At 45.8% G+C, this 23,775-nt stretch overlaps 1 protein-coding gene across 1 annotated transcript in view; it reads left to right on the top strand.

The window, feature by feature from the left end:
* Positions 1–2,075: 2,075 nt before the first annotated feature.
* Positions 2,076–23,775, top strand: part of gabrr2a (gamma-aminobutyric acid type A receptor subunit rho2a) — a gene marked incomplete at its 3' end in the record, with an annotated part of 41,780 nt that continues 20,080 nt past the window's right edge. Inside the window, exons 1-4 of the mRNA XM_079261976.1 lie at positions 2,076–2,200; positions 4,986–5,092; positions 17,348–17,415; positions 17,610–17,833. Of these exons, the coding sequence (XP_079118102.1) occupies positions 2,079–2,200; positions 4,986–5,092; positions 17,348–17,415; positions 17,610–17,833 (521 nt within the window). The 5' untranslated portion in view covers positions 2,076–2,078. The remainder of the gene's footprint in view (positions 2,201–4,985; positions 5,093–17,347; positions 17,416–17,609; positions 17,834–23,775) is intronic.

The following is a 23,775-nucleotide window of genomic DNA, read 5'->3' as shown; positions in this document are numbered from 1 at the left end:
TGATGAACGGATGAAGACAGGAAGAAAAGATAAATAGATGAAGAGAGGAAGAACAGATGACTGGATGAAGAGAGGAAGAACAGATGAATAGATGAAGAACAGATGAACGGATGAAGACAGGAAGAAAAGATGAATGGATGAAGAGAGGAAGAAAAGATGAACGGATGAAGAGAGGAAGAAAAGATGAACGGATGGAGAGGAAGAAAAGATAAATAGATGAAGAGAGGAAGAACAGATGAACGGATAAAGAGAAGAAGAACAGATGAATGGATGAAGAGAGGAAGAACAGATGAATAGATGAAGAACAGATGAACGGATGAAGAGAAGAAGAACAGATGAATTGATGAAGAACAGATGAATGGATGAAGAGAGGAAGAACAGATGAAGAGAGGAAGAACTGATGAACGGATGAAGACAGGAAGAAAAGATAAATAGATGAAGAGAGGAAGAACAGATGACTGGATGAAGAGAGGAAGAACAGATGAATAGATGAAGAACAGATGAACGGATGAAGACAGGAAGAAAAGATGAATGGATGAAGAGAGGAAGAAAAGATGAACGGATGAAGAGAGGAAGAAAAGATGAACGGATGGAGAGGAAGAAAAGATAAATAGATGAAGAGAGGAAGAACAGATGAACGGATAAAGAGAAGAAGAACAGATGACTGGATGAAGAGAGGAAGAACAGATGAATAGATGAAGAACAGATGAACGGATGAAGAGAAGAACAGATGAATTGATGAAGAACAGATGAATGGATGAAGAGAGGAAGAACAGATGAAGAGAGGAAGAACTGATGAACGGATGAAGACAGGAAGAAAAGATAAATAGATGAAGAGAGGAAGAACAGATGAACGGATGAAGAGAAGAAGAACAGATGAATGGATGAAGAACAGATGACTGGATGAAGAGAGGAAGAACAGATGAATAGATGAAGAACAGATGAACGGATGAAGACAGGAAGAAAAGATGAATGGATGAAGAACAGATGAATGGATGAAGAGAGGAAGAACAGATGAATAGATGAAGAACAGATGAACGGATGAAGACAGGAAGAAAAGATGAATGGATGAAGAGAGGAAGAACAGATGAATGGATGAAGAGAGGAAGAACAGATGAACGGATGAAGAGAAGAAGAACAGATGAATGGATGAAGAACAGATGAATGGATGAAGAGAGGAAGAACAGATGAATAGATGAAGAACAGATGAACGGATGAAGAGAGGAAGAAAAGATGAATGGATGAAGAGAGGAAGAACAGATGAACGGATGAAGAGAAGAAGAACAGATGAATGGATGAAGAACAGATGACTGGATGAAGAGAGGAAGAACAGATGAACGGATGAAGAGAAGAAGAACAGATGAATGGATGAAGAACAGATGACTGGATGAAGAGAGGAAGAACAGATGAACGGATGAAGAGAAGAAGAACAGATGAATGGATGAAGAACAGATGAACGGATGAAGAGAAGAAGAACAGATGAATGGATGAAGAACAGATGAATGGATGAAGAGAGGAAGAACAGATGAACGGATGAAGAGAGGAAGAACAGATGAACGGATGAAGAGAGGAAGAACAGATGAACGGATGAAGAGAGGAAGAAAAGATGAACGGATGAAGAGAGGAAGAACAGATGACTGGATGAAGAGAGGAAGAACAGATGAACGGATGAAGAGAAGAAGAACAGATGAACGGATGAAGAGAGGAAGAACAGATGAACGGATGAAGAGAGGAAGAACAGATGAACGGATGAATAGGTGGTGGTGGACACCCGACCCACAGAACTTTTCGGACCGCCCCTGTAGCGGCTCGCGCTGCCGCCTCGCGCCCCATCAGGAGCTTTTTCCTCCGCCAGAGGAATTATCTGACTCCTGTTGTGTCATGTCTGCAAATAATCCCAGCGTGTCCGCGCGCGCATGTGTGAGAGCTGCAGATGTTCAGTCCCTGACGTGAGAGCAGCGCCGGATCACACACACAGCCTCGCGCGGCGGAGTCGGATGCCATGACCGTGTCCGCGTGCGGAGGAAGATGCGCTCAGCTGGAATGAACCGACTCACCTGTGGATTTCTGCCGTCAGGATGCCTTATCTGACCAAACCTCTCATCTTACTGCTCTGCCTGCTCGTGACCGGGGAATGCCGTAAACATGGACACCGCGTGAGGAGATGGACCGGGACCGTGGAGACGCAGAAGCACGGCACGTAAGTCAGGAGCATGCTGTGATGTAGTTGATGAGGACGTGGGGTCGTGTTTTCAGTGCTTGGACCTCCAGCAGCTGTCCGCATAACGCTGTTGGAGGCGGAATAAGTTGAAGCGTTCACAAGGTTCTGGTCATTTCTGGATGTCAGTCATCACGTCTCCTGATCCACTTCATTCAACAAGTTCAGACCCAGAGAGGAGGAAGACTTTTCCCAGAGCTGAAACTCCAGGCAGGAGGGGGACGGGGTGGAGGTCCGGGTGGAGGTCAGGGGGAGGGAGGGGGGGAGGGAGCGGGGAAACAGGGTGGAGGTCAGGGGGGAGGGAGGGGCTGGAGGTCAGGGGGGAGGGAGGGGGGGAGGGAGCGGGGAAACAGGGTGGAGGTCAAGGGGGAGGGAGGGGAGAAACAGGGTGGAGGTCAGGGGGGAGGGAGGGGCTGGAGGTCAGGGGGGAGGGAGGGGGGAACAGGGTGGAGGTCTGGGTGGATGGAGGGATGAGGGAGGGGGGAAACAGGGTGGAGGTCTGGGTGGATGGAGGGATGAGGGAGGGGGGGAACGGTGGAGGTCTGGGTGGATGGAGGGATGAGGGAGGGGGGAAACAGGGTGGAGGTCTGGGTGGATGGAGGGATGAGGGAGGGGGGAAACGGTGGAGGTCTGGGTGGATGGAGGGATGAGGGAGGGGGGAAACGGTGGAGGTCTGGGTGGATGGAGGGATGAGGGAGGGGGGAAACAGGGTGGAGGTCTGGGTGGATGGAGGGATGAGGGAGGGGGGAAACAGGGTGGAGGTCTGGGTGGATGGAGGGATGAGGGAGGGGGGAAACAGGGTGGAGGTCTGGGTGGATGGAGGGATGAGGGAGGGGGGAAACAGGGTGGAGGTCTGGGTGGATGGAGGGATGAGGGAGGGGGGAAACAGGGTGGAGGTCTGGGTGGATGGAGGGATGAGGGAGGGGGGAAACAGGGTGGAGGTCTGGGTGGATGGAGGGATGAGGGAGGGGGGAAACGGTGGAGGTCTGGGTGGATGGAGGGATGAGGGAGGGGGGAAACAGGGTGGAGGTCTGGGTGGATGGAGGGATGAGGGAGGGGGGAAACAGGGTGGAGGTCTGGGTGGATGGAGGGATGAGGGAGGGGGGAAACGGTGGAGGTCTGGGTGGATGGAGGGATGAGGGAGGGGGGAAACAGGGTGGAGGTCAGGGTGGATGGAGGGATGAGGGAGGGGGGAAACAGGGTGGAGGTCTGGGTGGATGGAGGGATGAGGGAGGGGGGAAACAGGGTGGAGGTCAGGGTGGATGGAGTTAAAGACAATCTTTAAGCTTCACTCTTTAGTCCAAACAAACAATGCAAACAAATAATTTGTTTTAAGCAAAGCCTTTTGATTGGTCCTTCAGATCAGCTGACCTCTGAGTCTGCTCCACATGGGGTCACAGCCAGCTGGACTATGCCCCCCCCCCCCCCCCCCCAAAATATCAGGAGAGAACTCAACTTTTCGACTGAAGCACGTCCACCTTAGAGGCTGTTCTACAGAACAGATCCAAAGTCCAGACCCAGAATCCGGATACAGAGCCCTGATCTTTAGTCCTGACTCCGAGTCCTCGTCTCTTCATGTTTCACTTCTGCAAACTCCGAGTCCTCGTCTCATCACGTTTCACTTCTGCGGACTCCGAGTCCTCGTGTCTTCACGTTTCACTTCTGCGGACTCCGAGTCCTCGTCTCTTCATGTTTCACTTCTGTGAACTCCGAGTCCTCGTGTCTTCACGTTTCACTTCTGCGAACTCCGAGTCCTCGTCTCTTCACGTTTCACTTCTGCGAACTCCGAGTCCTCGTGTCTTCACGTTTCACTTCTGCGAACTCCGAGTCCTCGTCTCTTCACGTTTCACTTCTGCGAACTCCGAGTCCTCGTGTCTTCACGTTTCACTTCTGCGAACTCCGAGTCCTCGTGTCTTCACGTTTCACTTCTGCGAACTCCGAGTCCTCGTCTCTTCACGTTTCACTTCTGCGAACTCCGCGTCCTCGTGTCTTCACGTTTCACTTCTGCGAACTCCGAGTCCTCGTGTCTTCACGTTTCACTTCTGCGAACTCCGCGTCCTCGTGTCTTCACGTTTCACTTCTGCGAACTCCGAGTCCTCGTGTCTTCACGTTTCACTTCTGCGAACTCCGAGTCCTCGTGTCTTCACGTTTCACTTCTGCGAACTCCGAGTCCTCGTGTCTTCACGTTTCACTTCTGCGAACTCCGAGTCCTCGTGTCTTCACGTTTCACTTCTGCGAACTCCGAGTCCTCGTGTCTTCACGTTTCACTTCTGCGAACTCCGAGTCCTCGTGTCTTCACGTTTCACTTCTGCGAACTCCGAGTCCTCGTGTCTTCACGTTTCACTTCTGCGAACTCCGAGTCCTCGTGTCTTCACGTTTCACTTCTGCGAACTCCGAGTCCTCGTGTCTTCACGTTTCACTTCTGCGAACTCCGAGTCCTCGTGTCTTCACGTTTCACTTCTGCGAACTCCGAGTCCTCGTGTCCTGCAGTTTTGGGATGTTTCCTGTTTTACAACAAGTGTGTTGGAGCAGGAAAACATCTAGAAGCCTGTAGATTGTGTTCCTCAAGCTGGACCCCCCCCCGATGTAACATGTTCCCACAGCCTTTATGTTAACGTGTGGTTCTGTTAGGTCCGAACACACTGAGCATGCTCAGAGGGTGACTTCCTGTTTGTGAGTCCTTGTTCTGAGCACGCTCTGTGGGAACCTGGTTCTGTGTGACGATCCGGATCAACAGTTTCTGACTGGGAATGTCTTCTCCTTCCAGCTCTCTGGCAAAGAAGCCTCCAGATGTGACCAAGTCTCGGAAAACCAAGACAGAACATCTGCTCAAAGTAGATGATCACGACTTCACCATGAGGCCGGCGTTCGGAGGTAGGTCCAGAGAAACCAGTTCAGGTTCCAGCAGACCTGTTTTAGATGAAGAGTCTGTTCACATCAGCTGGTTCCGGTGCTCGTGGACAGAACTTTGGTTCCAGCTGTGGATCCTCAGGACCCCCCCCATTGAGGGGTTCAGAGAAAGTTGGGGGGACTTGGGAGCAATATTTCTAAAAAGAGGGGGCTTTGGAAGTTCATTAGTTGATTTTGTTAACTGACACCTCTACTTAGAGCCAAGAGAAACGAGGACCAGAATCCAAATGCACCTTAGAAACACCGATGATGAGCCAGGAATCTAACCCACAGGTGGTATATTGTGTGAAGAGATCCCACTCCATCCTGAGTTTATGTAAATAGCCTGGGCCATTGTGATCATGCAGCAACTTCTGGTGGTTAAAAGTGAAGCAAAACCTGCAGTTCCCTCCTCATTCACTAGGGGCCCCAAAACAGAGCAAATTTCCATGGAGTCCCATGTTAAAGAGGCCAACTTCACAGCAGAAATAAACATTTTTACAGCAGAAATGAACATGTTTACAGCCAGTTTACAAAAAATTTTCAGGGTTAATAGATCAGATTTACCTTCATGACAACTGCAGGGGGCAGTGAACTTTAATCTTGAAATTCAGCATATTTGGGGGGGGATTTTGATTGACAGGTCCCCACTTTCCCGCTTCAAGTAAGAAGAATGTAGAACAACCGCGGGGTTATAACTTTCCCGTTTAGATGTTATGCAATAACAATAACAGAGCACCTTAGCTTTAGCCCGTCTACCTTTGTTAGCTTCCGTTAGCTTCCGTTAGCTCAGTGTTAGCTCGGATTGCTCTTAGCTACCTCAGGTCGGAGTTTGATGGGTCATCCTCCTCTCGCTCACACCCCGTCGCCCAGCTCTACCCCTCTGCCTACTTTTTAATCGTCCGGGAGCGTCAGCACACGTGACGCTGCCAAGATGGCAAAGGTGGGAATCACCCAATCAGCGTTAATTCAGCTCCTCAGAGATCTACAGGTGACATCACAGATGCTCCGCCCCTCTTTTTATATTTAGTCTATGGTTGTGGTTCATTTCTAACAGAGTTAAAGGCGACCTTAGCAGGGTTTTCCAGCTGGAATAAATTCTAACTATAAGGGTAAGACGGACTTGAAGGTTTTGTTGTTTAGGTGGCAAAGCTTCCCAGTGAGCTTCCTTCTGTCATTTTGGTGTGCTACGATTTAAGACTGGAGTTTCTGTTGGTACTGCATGTATCAGGATTCAGCAGAGTCCTCCACATATACAAACATCTCCTCAGCCCAGGTTACAATACCAACAGTGGACCTTGAACTGCATCTCACGCCCTCCTTAGTACCCAGCAACACACAAAATCTTTTATTTTATTATTCTTTCAAAATGCCAGAATGACTTTGATTTGAAATTAAACTTTGTGCAGACTGCAGGGAAAAAACCTGAGAGAGAAACACGTTCACACTGATGCTGTTTGGTCCGTTTTAAGCAAAGCATGGTCCACTTGTACAGACAGGACAGCCAGACCTGGCTGTAGAAGCAAATTGGCATTGATCAGGGGGCATACTTATTCAACCTACATTTTATCTGCCTCAGGCTGAACAGCTGCTCTGTGGCTCCTACAGTATTTACAAATATTTTTCTCTCACTAAAAAGAGGCAGTTCATCTTAAAATACATAAAAACAATCCAAATACAGTAGTGAAGTGCTCCTGTGTTCATTTAATCAGCTCAGAAGTCATGAACAGCAACAGGGTCTGCGGTGTACAGAGAGCAGCGCCGCACAGATTCAATCAGAAACATGAGCACTGATGTCAAACTGAAAACTGGAGGAAACTTTCATGCTGGCAGAGGAAAATACAGCAGCTTTGACCCTTCTGCCTGTAAATAATGTAAGTTCATTTGACTCAGAGTATGAAATGCAGCTTGGAGCTGTTCCTCAAGCTTCTAAACTGCTGTTGCTGACCCTCCTAGCATGATTTAGTCCAGTATGACTGCTGACTTCTGTGTCCACATTTCCAGTGGAAAATCTCCCTGTTTGTCCGTTTGCAAACTCCCCCATCTTGTGCATTTATGGAAATAATTTTTGCATATTCATGTTTTTAGCCAGCGGTAATAAAGCTGGAATTATACTGTGAGTAAGGTCGGTCATGGCGTCACTACCATATGCTCTGCATAGGTCTGTGGAGGCTTAACTTGCACCTCTTCCAGATCTAACATGCACCCTTGCTTGCAGCATGAAATCACAGGCAATTTCTTGTGATTGATTGGTTGGTTTGTGATTATGTTTCCAGATTTCTAGAACTTCTAACTGCATTTTCAAGGAAACCTTGAAAGAGAAACTGCAAGAAAACAGCCAGCATATCTGACTGTAACACGTCAGATATCTGGCTGAAACATCTTAAATATAAGGCTAGAACATGTCAAGTATCTGACTGCAACATGTCTGGTTTCCAGCTGTAACATGTCTAGTATCTGGCTGTACAGTGTAGGGAATCTGACTGTAACATCTCAGGTATGTGGCTGTAACATGTCGCGTATCTGCCTGTAAAGTGTAGGGAATCTGTTTGTAACACGTATACTAACTGGCTATAATATGTCGACTATCTGACAGTAACATGTCAGGTATGTGGCTGTAATATGTCAGGTATCTAGCTGTAACATGTCTAGTATCTGGCTGTAAAGTGTAGAGAATCTGGTTGTAACATGTTGAGTATCTGTCATGATGTGAAGATGTTTGACCCACACGCAAAATCAAGCAATTCTGGAGAATTAGAATACTTTTTATTGGAGAATGAAGGGGTGTGGTTCCGGGAGATCTGAAGGCTGGTTTCTCTGTAATGATAGATATATGAGTGATGGAATGATGGATACAATATCTGGGGAAGTGATGATTTTCCTACTTGTTGGAGGACTGGTGTAGTAGGAGCCAGTGAGGGTCTTTTCGTTGGAGGGCGGACAGGCAGTACCAAGATTACCAGAGCCAGAGGATTGCCAGTGAAGAAATTTCCGGGTTGATGGTTATTGAAGAAATGATTGCTGGAGATGAATACCGCTGTGAGAAATCACCGGAAGCTCAGGGGAATCCAAGATGTTGGTTTCTGGAAAAAACAAGGATTCTTTAAAGTTTACAGAGAAAGCAAGAGTACACATGAAATCCCTGGAGGGCTTAGATTTCACCACAAGGCTCTACGCTCAAGCGACAAAGGCCTGGCAGTCAGCTCCAGATATAGTGCTGGGGAGTTGATCATAAATCCGATACAGGTGTGCAGGCCAGCACACCTCCAGAAAAGGTTCCTCTGGCACCCTCTGGTGGAACCTGAAAAATACCTCAGAAAACCCAGATCGTGACAGTATCTGGCTGCAACATGTCAAGTATCTGGCTGTAACATGTTGAGTATCTGGCTGTAACATGTCGAGTATCTGGCTGTAACGTGTCGAGTATCTGGCTCTAACGTGTCGAGCATCTGGCTGTAACATGTAGAGCATCTGGCTGTTACATGTGGAGTATCTGGCTGTTACGTGTGGAGTATCTGGCAGTTACATGATGAGTATGTGGCTGTAACATGTCAACTATCTAGCTTTAACGCATTGAGTATCTGGCCGTAACGTGTCAAGTATCTGGCCACAACGCATCAAGAGTCCAGCTGTAACATGTCGAGTTTCTGGCTGTAACGTGTCAAGTATCTAGCTTTAACGCGTTATCTGGCTGTAACGTGTTGAGTGTCTGGTTGTAACATGTCGAGCATTTGGCCGTAACATGTCGAGGATCTGGCTGTAACATGTGGGGTATCTGGCTGTTACATGATGAGTATCTGGCTGTAACGTGTCGAGTATCTGGCTGTTACATGTCGATTATCTGGCTGTAACATGTCGAGTATCTGGCTGTTACATGATGAGTATCTGGCTGTAACGTGTCAAGTATCTAGCTTTAACGTGTCGAGTATCTGTCCGTAACGTGGCAAGTATCTGGCTGTAACGTGTCAAGTATCTAGCTCTAACACGTTGAGTATCTGTCCATGACGTGTCGAGTATCTGGCCGTAACATGTTGAGTATCTGGCTCTAACATGTCGAGTATCTGGCTGTAACATGTCAAATATCTGGCTGTAATGTGTCAAATATCTGGCCGTAACGTGTCAAGTATCTGGCCGAAACATGTTTAGCATTTGGCAGCAACATGTCGAGTATTTGGCTGTAACGTGTCGAGTATCTGTCTGTAACGTGTCGAGTATCTGGCTGTAACGTGTCAAGTATCTGTCTGTAACGTGTCAAGTATCTGGCCGTAACATGTTTAGCATCTGGCAGCAACATGTCGAGTATCTGTCCGTAACGTGTCGAATATCTGGCTGTTACATGTCGAATATCTGGCCATAACATGTCGAGTATCTGGCTGTTACATGTCGATTATCTGGCTGTAACATGTTGAGTATCTGGCTGTAACATGTCGAGTATCTGGCCGTATCATGTCGAGTATCTGGCCGTAACATGTCGAGTATCTGGCCGTTACATGTCGAGTATCTGGCTGTAACATGTCGAGTATCTGGCCGTTACATGTCGAGTATCTGGCTGTAACATGTCGAGTATCTGGTCGTAACATGTTAAGTATCCGGCCATAACATGTCGAGTATCTGGCTGTTTCATGATGAGTATCTGGCTGTAACGTGTCAAGTATCTAGCTTTAACGTGTCGAGTATCTGGTCGTAACGTGTCGAGTATCTGTCCGTAACGTGGCGAGTATTTGGCTGTAACGTGTCAAGTATCTAGCTTTAACACGTTGAGTATCATTCCATGACGTGTCGAGTATCTAGCTTTAACACGTTGAGTATCTGTCCATGACGTGTCGAGTATCTGGCCGTAACATGTCAACTATCTGTCCGTAACGTATCGAGTATCTGGCTGTAACGTGTCAAGTATCAGTCCGTAACGTGTCGAGTATCTGGCCGTAACATGTTTAGCATCTGGCAGCAACATGTCGAGTATCTGTCCGTAACGTGTCGAATATCTGGCTGTTACATGTCGAATATCTGGCTGTAACATGTTTAGTATCTGTCCGTAACGTGTCGAGTCTCTGGCCATAATATGTCGAGGATCTGGCTGTAACATGTCGAGTATCTGGCCGTAACATGTCGAATATCTGGCCATAACATGTCGAGTATCTGGCTGTTACATGTCGAGTATCTGGCTGTAACATGTCGAGTATCTGGCCGTAACATGTCGAGTGTCTGGCCGTAACATGTCGAATATCTGGCCATAACATGTCGAATATCTGGCCATAACATGTCGAGTATCTGGCTGTTACATGTCGAGTATCTGGCTGTAACATGTCGAGCATTTGGCTGTAACATGTCGAGTATCTGGCCGTAACATGTTGAGTATCTGCCTGTAACGTGTCGAGTATCTGGCTGTAACGTGTCGAGTATCTGGCTGTTACATGTCGAGTATCTGGCTGTAACATGTCGAGCATTTGGCTGTAACATGTCGAGTATCTGGCCGTAACATGTTGAGTATCTGCCTGTAACGTGTCGAGTATCTGGCTGTAACGTGTCAAGTATCTGGCCGTAACGTGTCGAGTATCTGGCTGTAATGTGTCGAGCATCTGGCCGTAACATGCCGAGGTATCTGGCCGTAACGTGTCGAGTATCTGGCCGTAATGTGTTTAGTGTCTGGCTGTAATGTGTTGAGTATCTGGCTGCAACATGTCTAGTATCTGGCTCTAACATGTCGAATATCTGCCTGTAACATGTCAAGTATCTGGCTGTAACATGTCGATTATCTGGCTCTAACATGTCGAATATCTGGCTGTAATGCGTCAAGTATCTGGCTGTAACATGTTTAGTATCTGGCTGTAACATGTTTAGTATCTGGCCGTAACGTGTCGATTATCTGGCTGTAACATGTCGAGTATCTGGCTGTAACATGTCGAGTATCTGGCCGTAACGTGTCGAGTATCTGGCTGTAACATGTCGAGTATCTGGTCGTAACGTGTCGAGTATCTGGCTGTTACATGTCGAGTATCTGGTCGTAACGTGTCGAGTATCTGGCTGTAACATGTCGATTATCTGGCTCTAACATGTCGAATATCTGGTCGTAACGTGTCGAGTATCTGGCTGTTACATGTCGAGTATCTGGTCGTAACGTGTCGAGTATCTGGCTGTTACATGTCGAGTATCTGGTCGTAACGTGTCGAGTATCTGGCTGTTACATGTCGATTATCTGTCCGTAACATGTTTCGTATCTGGCTCTAACATGTCGAGTATCTGGCTGTAACATGTCAAGTATCTGGCTTTTTAATGTCGAGTATCTGGCTCTAAGGTGATAACTTGCAGGGCATGTGTCTTCTTCTGTGGTCCTTTTTCAGGCATTCAGGCATCCCAAAAGGTGCTTCAGTTTTAAAACTTCACATAGAGTTGTTTGTCCAGTCATTGGCACCATAGCTGCCATGTTTGTTGATATAAATGCTTTATTCTGAGAGCGTAAAATCATAATTATTTTAGTAAAGTCATTAGACACCAAAAGAAACTGCTTTTAATGATATTACATATATTTTTTTTCATTAACATTTGACCTTTGTTACACGCTGCAATGATGGACACTGGGGGTGGGGCACAACAAAGACTGACTATCAACGGTATAGAAAGTGAGTTTGTGGTATACAGTTGGCATCAGTCAGGATTTAATCAAATTAGTGCAAAAACAGGTGGATTAAAAGCAGAAAATCCGGTGTTGATCCTCCACACAGTCCGGCTGACATCAGCATGACATCATCACGGTGATTTTCTGCCGTGATGCAGCAGCTCCGTGTTATTAAACTCATCTGAGGCCCTTTAACCTGCAGCAGCCGTGTGAAGATGAGGATGATGAAGAAGTGTGTGTGTCACCTGTTCCTCTAACAGCACCTCTCATGTCAAACCCGAGGATGAGTTGTACTCTGATGTTTTAAAGTCTTGCTCGTCCTCTGGAAGCTTCCAGAGCTCCGCCCCCACTGAGCGCATCTGCCAGTCGGTCTTGTTGTTCTCTCACCAGAAAAAAAAAACAGATGTGAAGCTTCTTTGTCAGGCTGCTGGTGTCACTAACCTCCTGATCTGCTTTTAAGACGAGTTTCTGAGTGCAGCGGAGACAAGAAGCCGTAAAGCTCTCAGAACATCCCACTGCTGTTGTTCTGCGCTCCATCTGAAGACGCTTCACACGCTTGTGTTCGAGCTGCACGTCTGAACATTTTGCAAGGCCCGGGTTTAGTCTAAAGATAGTGGCTCCTCGCTCAGACACTTCAGAGGGAGCTCGGGGCTTGGGCTCTTTGTGCGCTGTGAAGTGTGCGCCTCTTGTGTGTCTTTGGAGAATCAAAGGGACCTTGTAAGGTCTGCTTAGAAAAGATGTTTGGACTCTGAGATACGCCGCCCTCATCAGCTGGGAAACCAGTTGGGTAATCAGGGATTCTACCTCTGAAGTTGTTCCTTGTTTTTTAACTCCCCATCATCAGTGGTTAGTTCAGAGACGGCATGTAGCAGGAGGTCTGGGCCGAAGGATGGCTCAGATCAGACACATCAGAGGAGTCTGGAGCTGCACCAGCAGCACCAGTGTCTGCAGCTCCCACCACATGTCTGCTTCCGGTTCCTCAGACTGAACTCCGACAGGCTTGTCTTCAGAGATAATCCTGTTTGCACCACCACTGTTCGCGATGTATGCACGACGCATGCAGACCGATGTGGGTGCTGTGCTTAATGTGGGGTGTATTATTGCTCCTAATCCTGGGTAAGATAACACATTAAGCTTGTTGTTAATCCGTGCTGAAAGGAACAAGATAGAAAGCCATCAGTGGCATCATGTGACGAACGTGTTTGCAGAGACTCCTGCTGTTAACTGGATACCAAAACCAGGGTGTGTTCTGGAGAACCAGGTCGGCTTACAGTGTGGATTTACTGCAGGTCAGAGGTGGACCGCTCCCACACCCTATTACTTTAATGGATCCATCTATCTATCCTTATATACATCTATATTCTCCCTTCCATCCATTCTTTCGTTCTTCATTTGTCCATGCAGCCATGTTCCAGGCAGTGCCGGTCCTGGTGTGTTTAACGCCGCCGGCTGAACGCTCCTCTTACACAACATGGAAGTCTAACATACTGAACATACATTAGTTATCCAGTTAAAAACAAACACACCTTCATACACAATGTGTTAAACTGTCAGAATTCAACAGCATAGTTAAGCTGGGCCGGCATTAAACGCTCATACAACACACACACAAATCAGTCAGAAAGCAAGGTCACACAGAACATGAACGTACGCCAGGCATGTAGAAGCAAAATAAATCTTTATTATTAAAAAGTTTTCATGTAAACAGCTAATCTGTAGTTAGACTAATGAAAGCCAGCAGGCTGTTTGGCCTCACTCTGCCTTCATCAGGGCTCCACAATGACGTGAATGTAGAAGTAGTGACAACATAGCCGCTACGTTTAGCTGCTAGCAGCAAGAGGCTCATGGAAACAGTCATTCATGTGAGGCGGTGGCGTCTGTTTCTCTGCATGCATAATGCTCGGAGAGATGCCATGAGGGCAGAGGGCCCACCTCTGCTCTCGTTTCCTTCTCTTTCTGAACCGGACACATGATGGCAACTGAGAACAAGGTCGCTCTGATGCCATCCGACTTCTGCTTCTGTTGAAACGAGGGAAAAAAAAACCAAAAAAAAAAAACCATCCTCTTTGTATATTTATCAATGGCAGCCTAAGTTGGCTTATTGAAGCAAAACTTTACTGAAATACATCGCCCACTAAGCTCAGAGCAAAAACCGCCTCTATTCCAGGTTCTGTGGTCTGGACTCTGGAGAAGGTCGCTCTCTAACGTCAGGGTGAATCTGTCCAATCAGAGTGCGCCCTGACCCCAGTCTCCTGCCGCCAGAGGAGCTCTGTGAGGTCCAGAATGTTTTGTCCATCGGGCTGTAAAAGCAGCGCCGTAGAGCTGGAAATGACCTGAACGGCACATTTAGTGTCACGTTAACTCATTAATACGGCCGTTATATGAATTTTAACTTGACGGTTCAGTTAATTCTATTCTATAGTCATTTAACAGATGCTTTTATCCAAAGCAACTAGTATGAAATAACTGGCGCAAATGTAAACAATTAAATTTCCTCAAGATCAATAAAGTATTTCTTTATTACCATCCATCCATCCATCCATCCATCCATCCATCCGTGGTAGAGTAGTAAGGCCTTAACAAAAATAACTGAACAACAAAAGGTAAAATGAGAAAGTTAACTTTTATTCAATACTAATGCCAGACAACACCACCTGGGGCACAGGGCTCCAGGAAATAAATGCAGGGTCGCTCCTGTTGAAATAAGAAGAGACGTGGGCGGGAGTTTAAACTATTTAATACAAAAATTTTAAGCTAAAATTAGCAGGGTATAAAACCCACTGTTAAGACCTATTTAAAAGCAAATAACTATATAAACTAAAGAAACCAGGCCAGCTGGGACCACCAGTGGAGGGCAGCCTACAGGGAAGGAGTGTCCCGGTGTGTTGCCACCTCTCACCTTATGAATACAATCACACTTCACTGCAAACTATAACTGTGGAGCCCTCCTATGCCCAGTGCATCAAATAAACCAAACCAAATGTGAGGGTCCCCAACCATGAGTGCCTAGCCCATCCACCAAATGGTTCCCAGCTGCCTAAAGGAAACAATTCAAACAAAAGAAAAGTCAACTTACAAAACTAAAGCAAAAGAAGCAAACAGAACTGATTAAAAGACAGACTACAATAAAATTATGCCAATAAAAACAGCAGCAGGTGGATCTATAAAAACAGAAGACAATTAGTAAAACTACAAAATTAGTTTTTCCATTTCAAGTTCCTGTTTCTACTCACCACCCTGAGTAAAACCAAGCCAGGAGGAGGAGTACAGAGGGCAGCCGGTCACCACCACCAACACAGAATCAGCCAGCAGAGAAGATAAACAGGTGTCTTTTATAGGTACCTGCTGATTAGCAGGGAGGGGCCAACCTGAGCCACATGACACTCATGTGTGCTCACCACCACACATCCATCCATCCATCCATCCATCCAACAATCCATCCATCCATCCAACTATCCATCCATCCAACTATCCATCCATCCATCCAACTATCCATCCATCCATCCATCCATCCATCCATCCATCCAACTATCCATCCAACTATCCATCCATCCATCCAACTATCCATCCATCCATCCATCCAACTATCCATCCATCCATCCAACTATCCATCCATCCATCCAACTATCCATCCATCCATCCAACTATCCATCCATCCATCCATCCAACTATCCATCCATCCATCCAACTATCCATCCAACTATCCATCCATCCATCCAACTATCCATCCATCCATCCATCCAACTATCCATCCATCCATCCAACTATCCATCCATCCATCCATCCATCCAACTATCCATCCAACTATCCATCCATCCATCCATCCATCCAACTATCCATCCGTCCATCCATCCATCCAACTATCCATCCATCCATCCAACTATCCATCCATCCATCCATCCATCCATCCAACTATCCATCCATCCATCCAACTATCCATCCATCCATCCATCCATCCATCCATCCATCCAACTATCCATCCATCCATCCATCCATCCATCCATCCATCCAACTATCCATCCATCCATCCATCCATCCATCCATCCATCCAACTATCCATCCATCCATCCATCCATCCATCCATCCATCCAACTATCCATCCATCCATCAATCCATCCATCAGGAGGACCTGCAGATCCTCTCCTCCATCTTGTCTGACCACAGCACAGTTTCTTCGTTATATCTGATGAGAGTGAATCAGGAACACCTGTCAGACTAACGAGCTCTGCTCAGTTGATCCGAGCAGAGAGGAGTTCATGCGGTTCTGTCATTTACATGTTAAATGTGTCTCAGAACTGATGCTTTCCACACCTGCAGCGTCACACAGCTGCAGTCTCAGATTTCTGGACTGAACTTTGACCGTGGAGCTGAAAGATGAAGTAACGGCTATTCAACACGTTTAAAGACTGGGATCTTCGCCTTTGACTCAATACGAGATGAAAGCTTTTTTCTCTGCAGCGAGGTCTCACTCTGCCTCATCATGGTAGATATCCACGCTCCAAGCAGACCTGGTGGACGTGTTTTTACTTCTTCGCCACACAGGAAGCGATCAGGTTACAACCCAGACCACGTGATGCTCACACCAATCTGGAATTATGCTGATTTCCAGTCAGCTGACTGAGGTTTCCGCTCCCTGGACTCCAAAGTGCCGCCCGTCTCTTTCCTGGTGCTTCATATCCACACAGCCTTAAAAACCTCTGGCACATGCTAATCCCAACACTCACTGTGGGAGCTCTGCCACCGAACACTTTCTAATCTTTTAGTCTCGATAAAAAGTTCAAAGGTTCCTGAACGCATCACTGAAATGCACAGATTCCATCATACTCTTCATATTGTGTCCAGCGGCTCAGATTAGAAGTGAAGGTCTGAATATGATCCGTCTCGCAGCTCTGAGCAGGACTGTGGCCGCGATCGGGTCGAGCTGATGGTCAGACAGCAGAAACTCAGGAAAGCGCTGTGGTCCCTGAACAGGACACGAGCAGCACAATTCGGTTTTCCTTTCCTTTTCGTTTTGCCTCTGAAGCTCTAAGCCGTGCTCGCTGCTGCATGGTGGGTTAGTTGCACCCAGATACCATCTGGAAAGGCTGGCTTAATTTGAAGGGACTGTGAGCTTCACCCAGTGTAGCTGGTTAGCCGAGCTTCAGCAGGCTGAACGCCAGGCCCACTGCTGCAGAGGCAAGCAGATTAAGCTGGCAGCGGTTCTTTCTGTTTACAGCTTAGATTAGCACAGGCACCAATCTGTTACGCCATCAGACAGCTGTTACCCCACAAAGACACTTTGTCCCGACTCCACAGACAAACAACAAAAACTGCCTGCAAAAGTACATCCGGGTCTTCCTAAGGTGTTTGGTTCTTATGGTTCTGCTCACTTTCTGGGCTCATCAGGAAGACAACATAACTGTGCAAGTCTCAAATGTAGATTATGAACCAGATTTTCCTCGTCTTTCTTGTTGGTCAGACATCATTTCGGGGAGTACCGGCCTCTAGCGGGCAACAAGTGCGTGCTAGAGGCCCTGGGAGACTATCCTGGTGCAAATGCGTCCTTATCTTGTCTAAAGTTAGCTACAGATCGTTGAACCTGACTGAAACCACGTGTATGAACAGTGATGCTGCTTTGTTTACAGGTCCTGCCATCCCTGTCGGAGTGGACGTTCAGGTGGAGAGCTTGGACAGCATCTCTGAAGTCGACATGGTAAGAAAAGCTGCCGTTCGCCTCACAGATGATCAAATTCATTTTCATACGTCGACTTTTCAGCTGTGACAGGACGGAGGGGAGAAACATGATTTATAGTCCTGGAAATGTTCCAGAACGGACCGGATCAGTGAGTCCAGTTTTATGGGAAGTGATGCGGACTTCCTGAGGTCTGGTTCATGTGACCCCTGCAGGACTTTACCATGACGCTGTACCTCCGGCACTACTGGAAGGACGAGCGTCTGTCGTTCACTAGCAGCACCAACAAGAGCATGACGTTCGACGGCCGCCTGGTGAAGAAGATCTGGGTCCCCGACGTCTTCTTCGTCCACTCCAAGAGGTCCTTCATCCACGACACCACCACGGACAACATCATGCTGCGCGTCTTCCCAGACGGACACGTCCTCTACAGCCTGAGGTCAGTCGCTCTGCCCGTTCTGTCCAATCAGAAACTTGGTCCTGATTAGAAACATAAAGTGGCATGATGCATAAGTTTAGGCACCCCCAGAGATGTAGCTCTGACTCCATCAGACACTGTGAAGATGGACATCTGTCCAGAGAGCAGAAGTTAACTGTGATGCTCTGACTGAAGCCTGGAGGACAAACCTTACTGGATTCTTCTAACATCTCCAGATGATCCCGACTTTTAAACCGTCGTAGAGAAGCTGTGCTGAGGTCAGTGGAACAGGGACGGTTTATCTCGGCACGTCTACAGGACAAACAGCAGTTTTGGTGCATCGTGTCCTCTATGGTGGACGTCTATTTAAAGGTTTCCCATATACACGTAGGCGAGGACGGTGTGAAATAAAATATCGCTGTTCGTATCTGTCGACGTAAAATATTGTTTATAAAAGAACAGCTTATTAATGAATGCATCGGAGGGTTTAAAGCCTGTAAAGCTGAGTTGTGACAGAAAGCCAGATGATGACGTTGGAGGTTCCATCACTCCGACAGGACGAGGCCTGTGTGTATAAATCCAGAAGAATTCCCAGTAAAACTTCCCAGATTTTCCTGTTTGTTTTCTCAGAATCTGAAAAGACAACATGTCGTTTCCAGACTGTTGTTCTGTCTTTGGGAACTGGAGTTGGAAACAAACTGGTTGATCTGAGGTGAGCTGTGCAGCTAACAGTCATTAGCTCAGTTTTTCTAAAGTTTAATTAAAGTACAGTTGCGATTCTCGTAAAACTTTGTCCCATGACGCTCCACTTTGAGGAGATAAAAAAACCTTTTAGATTTCTGTAAATGCTTAAAGAAGTCCTTCAGAAGTCATCTTTACTTGGAGTGAACTGGTCACGTGACCCCGACGTCACATCTGGTGACGTGTAAATTAAAAAGGGTTTCCGTTACACTTTTACGATACACTTGACCATGGACTGTATTTACAAAGATGGGCGGAGCCTTTGTGATGTCACATGTAACTTTCTGAAGAGCTGAACTGAAACTCTGTGGGCGGTTCCCTCTGCCGCCATTTTAGCGTCGCATGAAAAATACAAAAATGGGAAAAGAGGTGAAGCTAAGGGGGCTGTAAGCGCGGGGGTGAATGATTGACATCTAACAGGAGCTAATCAGCTAAGAGAGGTAGGCAGGCTAAAGCTAAGGCACACTGTTAGCTGGCTAAAGTCTGCGGTTGTGATACACTCCACCTTCTTGTTTCTGGATATCAGATACCTGTCATTCAAAAGGCCACGCCCCTAATTATGCTGTTGATATTAAATATGCTGCTTGATGTAAACATGTCTGAAAAATCACCAGCAGAAAAACTTTTTAGCAATGTTTGAGAGGTTTTTCTAAATGTTTCTAAGTGTTTTCATGACCAGTTTTTTTAGTGTGATATTTAAGTTTTGAGTAATTCTCAGGTTGATGGAAACTAAACTGCTGTTCACGTCCCTGTCTGCTGTCTTAGTGCATGAATGAGGACATTTGAAACAAACGTCTTTTCCATCTGTCTTTTACGTTGCCATGGTTATTAAATCAGTTCATCTACTAGTGGGCAGTACTGAGTTCAGAGGTCACGTCCATGTTTTGTCACCAGTTGGGAGCTGCAGTAAGTCCAGATCTGGTCTTACTGGTCTTACTGAGGACTGGAGCAGCTCCAGTCCTCAGTAGACCAGTAATCATACCAGTGGATCATATAACTCCAGATCTTTACAATGACTTCCTGTCTGCCAGAGAACTGACTTCAGATTCCTGCTGTTAGTTTATAAAGCACTAGTTTCGGATGAAAACATGTTCAGGTTCCTCTGGTTTCTTATGAACCAACCAGTTTGAGTTGGATCCATCAGATATAACACGCAGACAGACAATTAAACCTGAAGCAGAGATGAGCTGCGATGTGTTTTTGGATTGAATAATGATCTGAATTATGAATGTTTTTGTAGGTTTAAGTCCTGCATCCGAGGCCTGGATGTGTTCTGCTGAGTACTGAGCAGCGTTTTGGCTTCAGCCTTCAGCTGCAAGCTGGAATATTTTTGGAATAATTGTGTCGGTAGCAGCGAGCTGAGTGATGCAGATCAGCTGAGGTCAGCGGGAGGTCTGCGTTGCATGGAGGGTTTCCAGATGTTGCCGTGGCCCTCCAGCTGTCCTGCAGAGGATTTAAAGGAAAATAAAAACAGCCAGTAATGAGTGTTGGTTGACTCAGATCAAATATGTGGACCTTCATCTGGATATGTCACAATGCAACATGGGAGAACGGATCAGAACCATGCGGCAGAACCACATGTTTACTTTAAACCACAGTTTCTGCTGGTGGTGATTTTCAGTGGCTGGAACTAGTGTTGACATTCAGGGACAAGTATGTTCTTGACTGTGTATGAGCCTTTGTTGTATGAGACTGTCACCATGACAACCTTTTTGTTGGACCTTCATAATTTGTGAACAAGATGGGCTGCTTGGAACTTTCGTCAGCAGTACTGTTGGTTAAAATGGTTCAGAACAGCTTTATCTAAGTGATCATACTGAAATAAGGTTTTCAGAGTTATTACATCACCAAGCCTCTCAGAGGCTAAGATCACTAAGGCCTAAGTTTCTAAGATGATAAAATCTCACTCAAGGCCCGTTCTTATCTCACAGTCTCAGCAGGGCGTTCGTGATTGAAAAGTGGAATGATATCAACACAACACATATTTATATGGATTGTCTTCACTGTATTTGTTGTCACAGTAAAGCTGTTACAATAAAAAGCATCAGTGCGAAAAACAGTTTAATGAAATATCGTTAAGCAGCCAATTAGCAGCCAACTTCCAATCACTTATTCCAAAAAGCTAACTTTTCATTTCCAACATCTAACTGCTGTCTGCTAACGAGTAACATTTTACTTCTAATATGTTTTATCGATTAGCTAATTGTCAGTATCTAATAGCTAATAGCAACCTGCTAACAGCTAAATCATAAAAAGGAAACTTCTGATAGCTATCATCTGACTGCTGTCTGCTAATGAGTAACATTTTACTTCTAACATTTAACATTTATGAGCTAACTCTCAGTAACTAACAGCTAATAGCAACCTGCTAACAGCTAAATCATAACAAGAAACTACTCATAGCTATCATCTAACTGCTCTCTGCTAATGAGTGACATTTTACTTCTAACATTTAACATTTATAAGCTAACTCTCAGTAACTAACAGCTAATAACAACCGGCTAACAGCTAAATCATAACAAGAAACTTCTGATAGCTATCATCTAACTGCTCTCTGCTAATGTGTAACATTTTACTTCTAACATTTAACATTTATGAGCTAACTCTCAGTAACTAACAGCTAATAGCAACCTGCTAACAGCTAAATCATAACAAGAAATTTCTGATAGCTATCATCTAACTGCTATCTCAGAACAGGTAACATTTAACTGTCTCATTTAACATTTAACTGTCAGTACGTAACTGCTAATAGCAACCTGCTAACAGCTAATTCCTAATAGCAAACTTTTCATATCTAACATTTAACCACTATCTGCCAAACGGGGAACTACTAACATTTAAGTAAGGATTAAACGAGGAGCCATTCATGACATGGTTTTAATTCACTTCCCGGAGGATGTGTTTTAGACTCTGTATTGTGCATTAAAACTGTATAATGCACGTCTGGGTTGTTTAATCCACGTTAATTAACTGATTCTGATTCAGACAGATGAAGTAGAGAAACACTCCATAGCTTGATAATATTTGTTTAGCATAAAAAGTATACTGAGGACCGCATAAAACAGTTGCAATACTTCGGCATATTTAGCAAGTTTGGTTAAAAAAAAAAAATTTTAAAAAAAAAAATTCCAGTAGCGAATCATGTCTGCTTTTAGTGCAGGAGATCACCAGCATCCAGCCTTGTCCTGGTCATACAGAAATTCCTCCTGGTTCCCTGCATCTGCCTATGAGATTATACACCGTAAATAGAAGGATCTTCTGCCTTGATGAAATGTTCCTTTTATACTGCATTTAACATCAAATATGTAGTTTATTTTTGTTTGGAATAAAATATGAGCAAAGTCACAAAATGAGGAAGACTGTGAGAAGTTGCCATTAGAATTTTGTTTTTATTTTTTGGTAGAAACTTATCAAATGTCCAGTCTGGAGGAGTTATTATTTTTTAATATATCTGCTGCAGTGAGACTTTAACAACAGTCAACAGTTTCTAAAGCTGCAGTCATTATCCTCACCATGCGATCAGAGAGTTCTGCGTTCTGGTCCGACGTCTCCGTGGAGATAACTTGACAGCTGCCAGAACACGCTTGGCTGATGAATTTTACATCACGGCGAGCCAAACCATAAAGTTTCTGCTTTAACTAGTTGGAAGATCACATGACGGCTGCTCCAGGATTAGCTGCAGGGAACAGTCACAGTTCAGAGTTTGCAGAAGAAAAAGCTGTCAGGGAGTAGGTGATGGAGTCGCCATGGTAACAGTTACTGTGGTAACAGAGGTTAGGCCTCCTCTCTGTGAGGGGCTGGACCACTGATGACTGTTGATTTCAGCACAGCGTGATGCAGCTGCAGCCTCAGGAGGTGGAAACTCACTTCTATATAAAACTTCATGCTCGTGGAGACCATTTCACCACCAGTTGTTGGTCGCCCGGCCCAGTTTCACCGGGTCGTTATCGGATTTGGGCGGTCAGTAATGAGGCCAGGTGGAATCAGATCAATGAGTGTTCTGATTGCTGCAGTCAGTGTGCAGAGTGAATGAGCCGAACAATCACAGGATCTCTCTGATAAACCGTAACTGGAAGCAGTGCTCTCTACGAGAACTCCGTGTTCGGCACTGGCGTTGCGTCTTTTCAGGCAGCCAATCACACAAGCACAATACATCACCATGGTAAGTCATGTGTTTGTGTTTTATGATACCTCACTTGCCTTGGTGTTTCTTTTGTCTGTGAACGTGTTGACACGTTGACCCGCAGCTGAGTGATCCTGTGATAAGGCTCCGCCCAGACGAAAACGCAGCGAGGACGACCATTTTTATAACATTAAATATGAAACCAAATGCCACTCATGAGTCTTTTTCCTTTAATCCAACATTGTTCTGAAGTATTTCGGTGAAAGGCCTCTTCAGGGTGAAAATTTGTGACGTTCTATGTAACATCTCCTGCTGCAGACCAATACATGCCGACTCTTCGGCTTAAATTTACTCAAAACACTTTAGAAAGAGTCTTCTGTTACATCCTGGCTGGACTTAGACAACGACGGCGGCTGAACTTCAATACGTTGCTTTTCAGCTCCACCGTTACTGCTAACGCACTATGTGCAGTTCCTCTCTCAGCCACTAGAGGCTGCATTTTCTTCAGATCTAATTAAAAGACATGACTGACCCGTCGGGTTTCCTGTTTGTTTTACCCAGAAATAGTCAAACCTCTGCTCATAGCTGCAGTTTGGTCACCCAGATCTACATGGTGAAGCAGAACTGGTGCTCGGACATGGTACTGGGAAAGCAGATTCTGTTCTGGACCCATTCTGGATTCACAAACATGGTTCTGGGTCTCGGTTTAGTCAGGAAGAAATGGTCCAACAGCTTCAAACTGGAATGTTTGTCATCTCTGTGTGCCATCTTCCTTCCAGATGTTGTTAAACTGATGAGTCCAAAGTTCTGTTCGTGGATCAGCCGCTGGCGTCAGACTGGACCCCAGCCGAACCAGTGGACGGAAATTATCGGAATAAACAAGAATAGACACAAATTTTTGGAACAGCTGGGAACAGCAACAAATAACTGGAATACTGAGAAAAGGGAAATATAATCAAAATAAAGACAAATAGTTGGGAAAACTGGTAGGATAAATAGTGTTAGTAGGTTTTCAGCTGTGGCCGCCCCCTCGGATCAGCTGATCCTGATCCAGCTGGGAGATAAAATCCCCCAGTGAGTCCCAGAAACACCCCGGGCC

This window comes from Telmatherina bonti (assembly GCF_933228915.1).
Source record: "Telmatherina bonti genome assembly, chromosome: 22".
In the NCBI taxonomy this organism is placed as follows: domain Eukaryota; kingdom Metazoa; phylum Chordata; class Actinopteri; order Atheriniformes; family Telmatherinidae; genus Telmatherina; species Telmatherina bonti.
The sequence above is the reverse complement of the archived record's forward strand: the minus strand, read 5'-3'. Positions and strand labels throughout refer to the sequence as shown.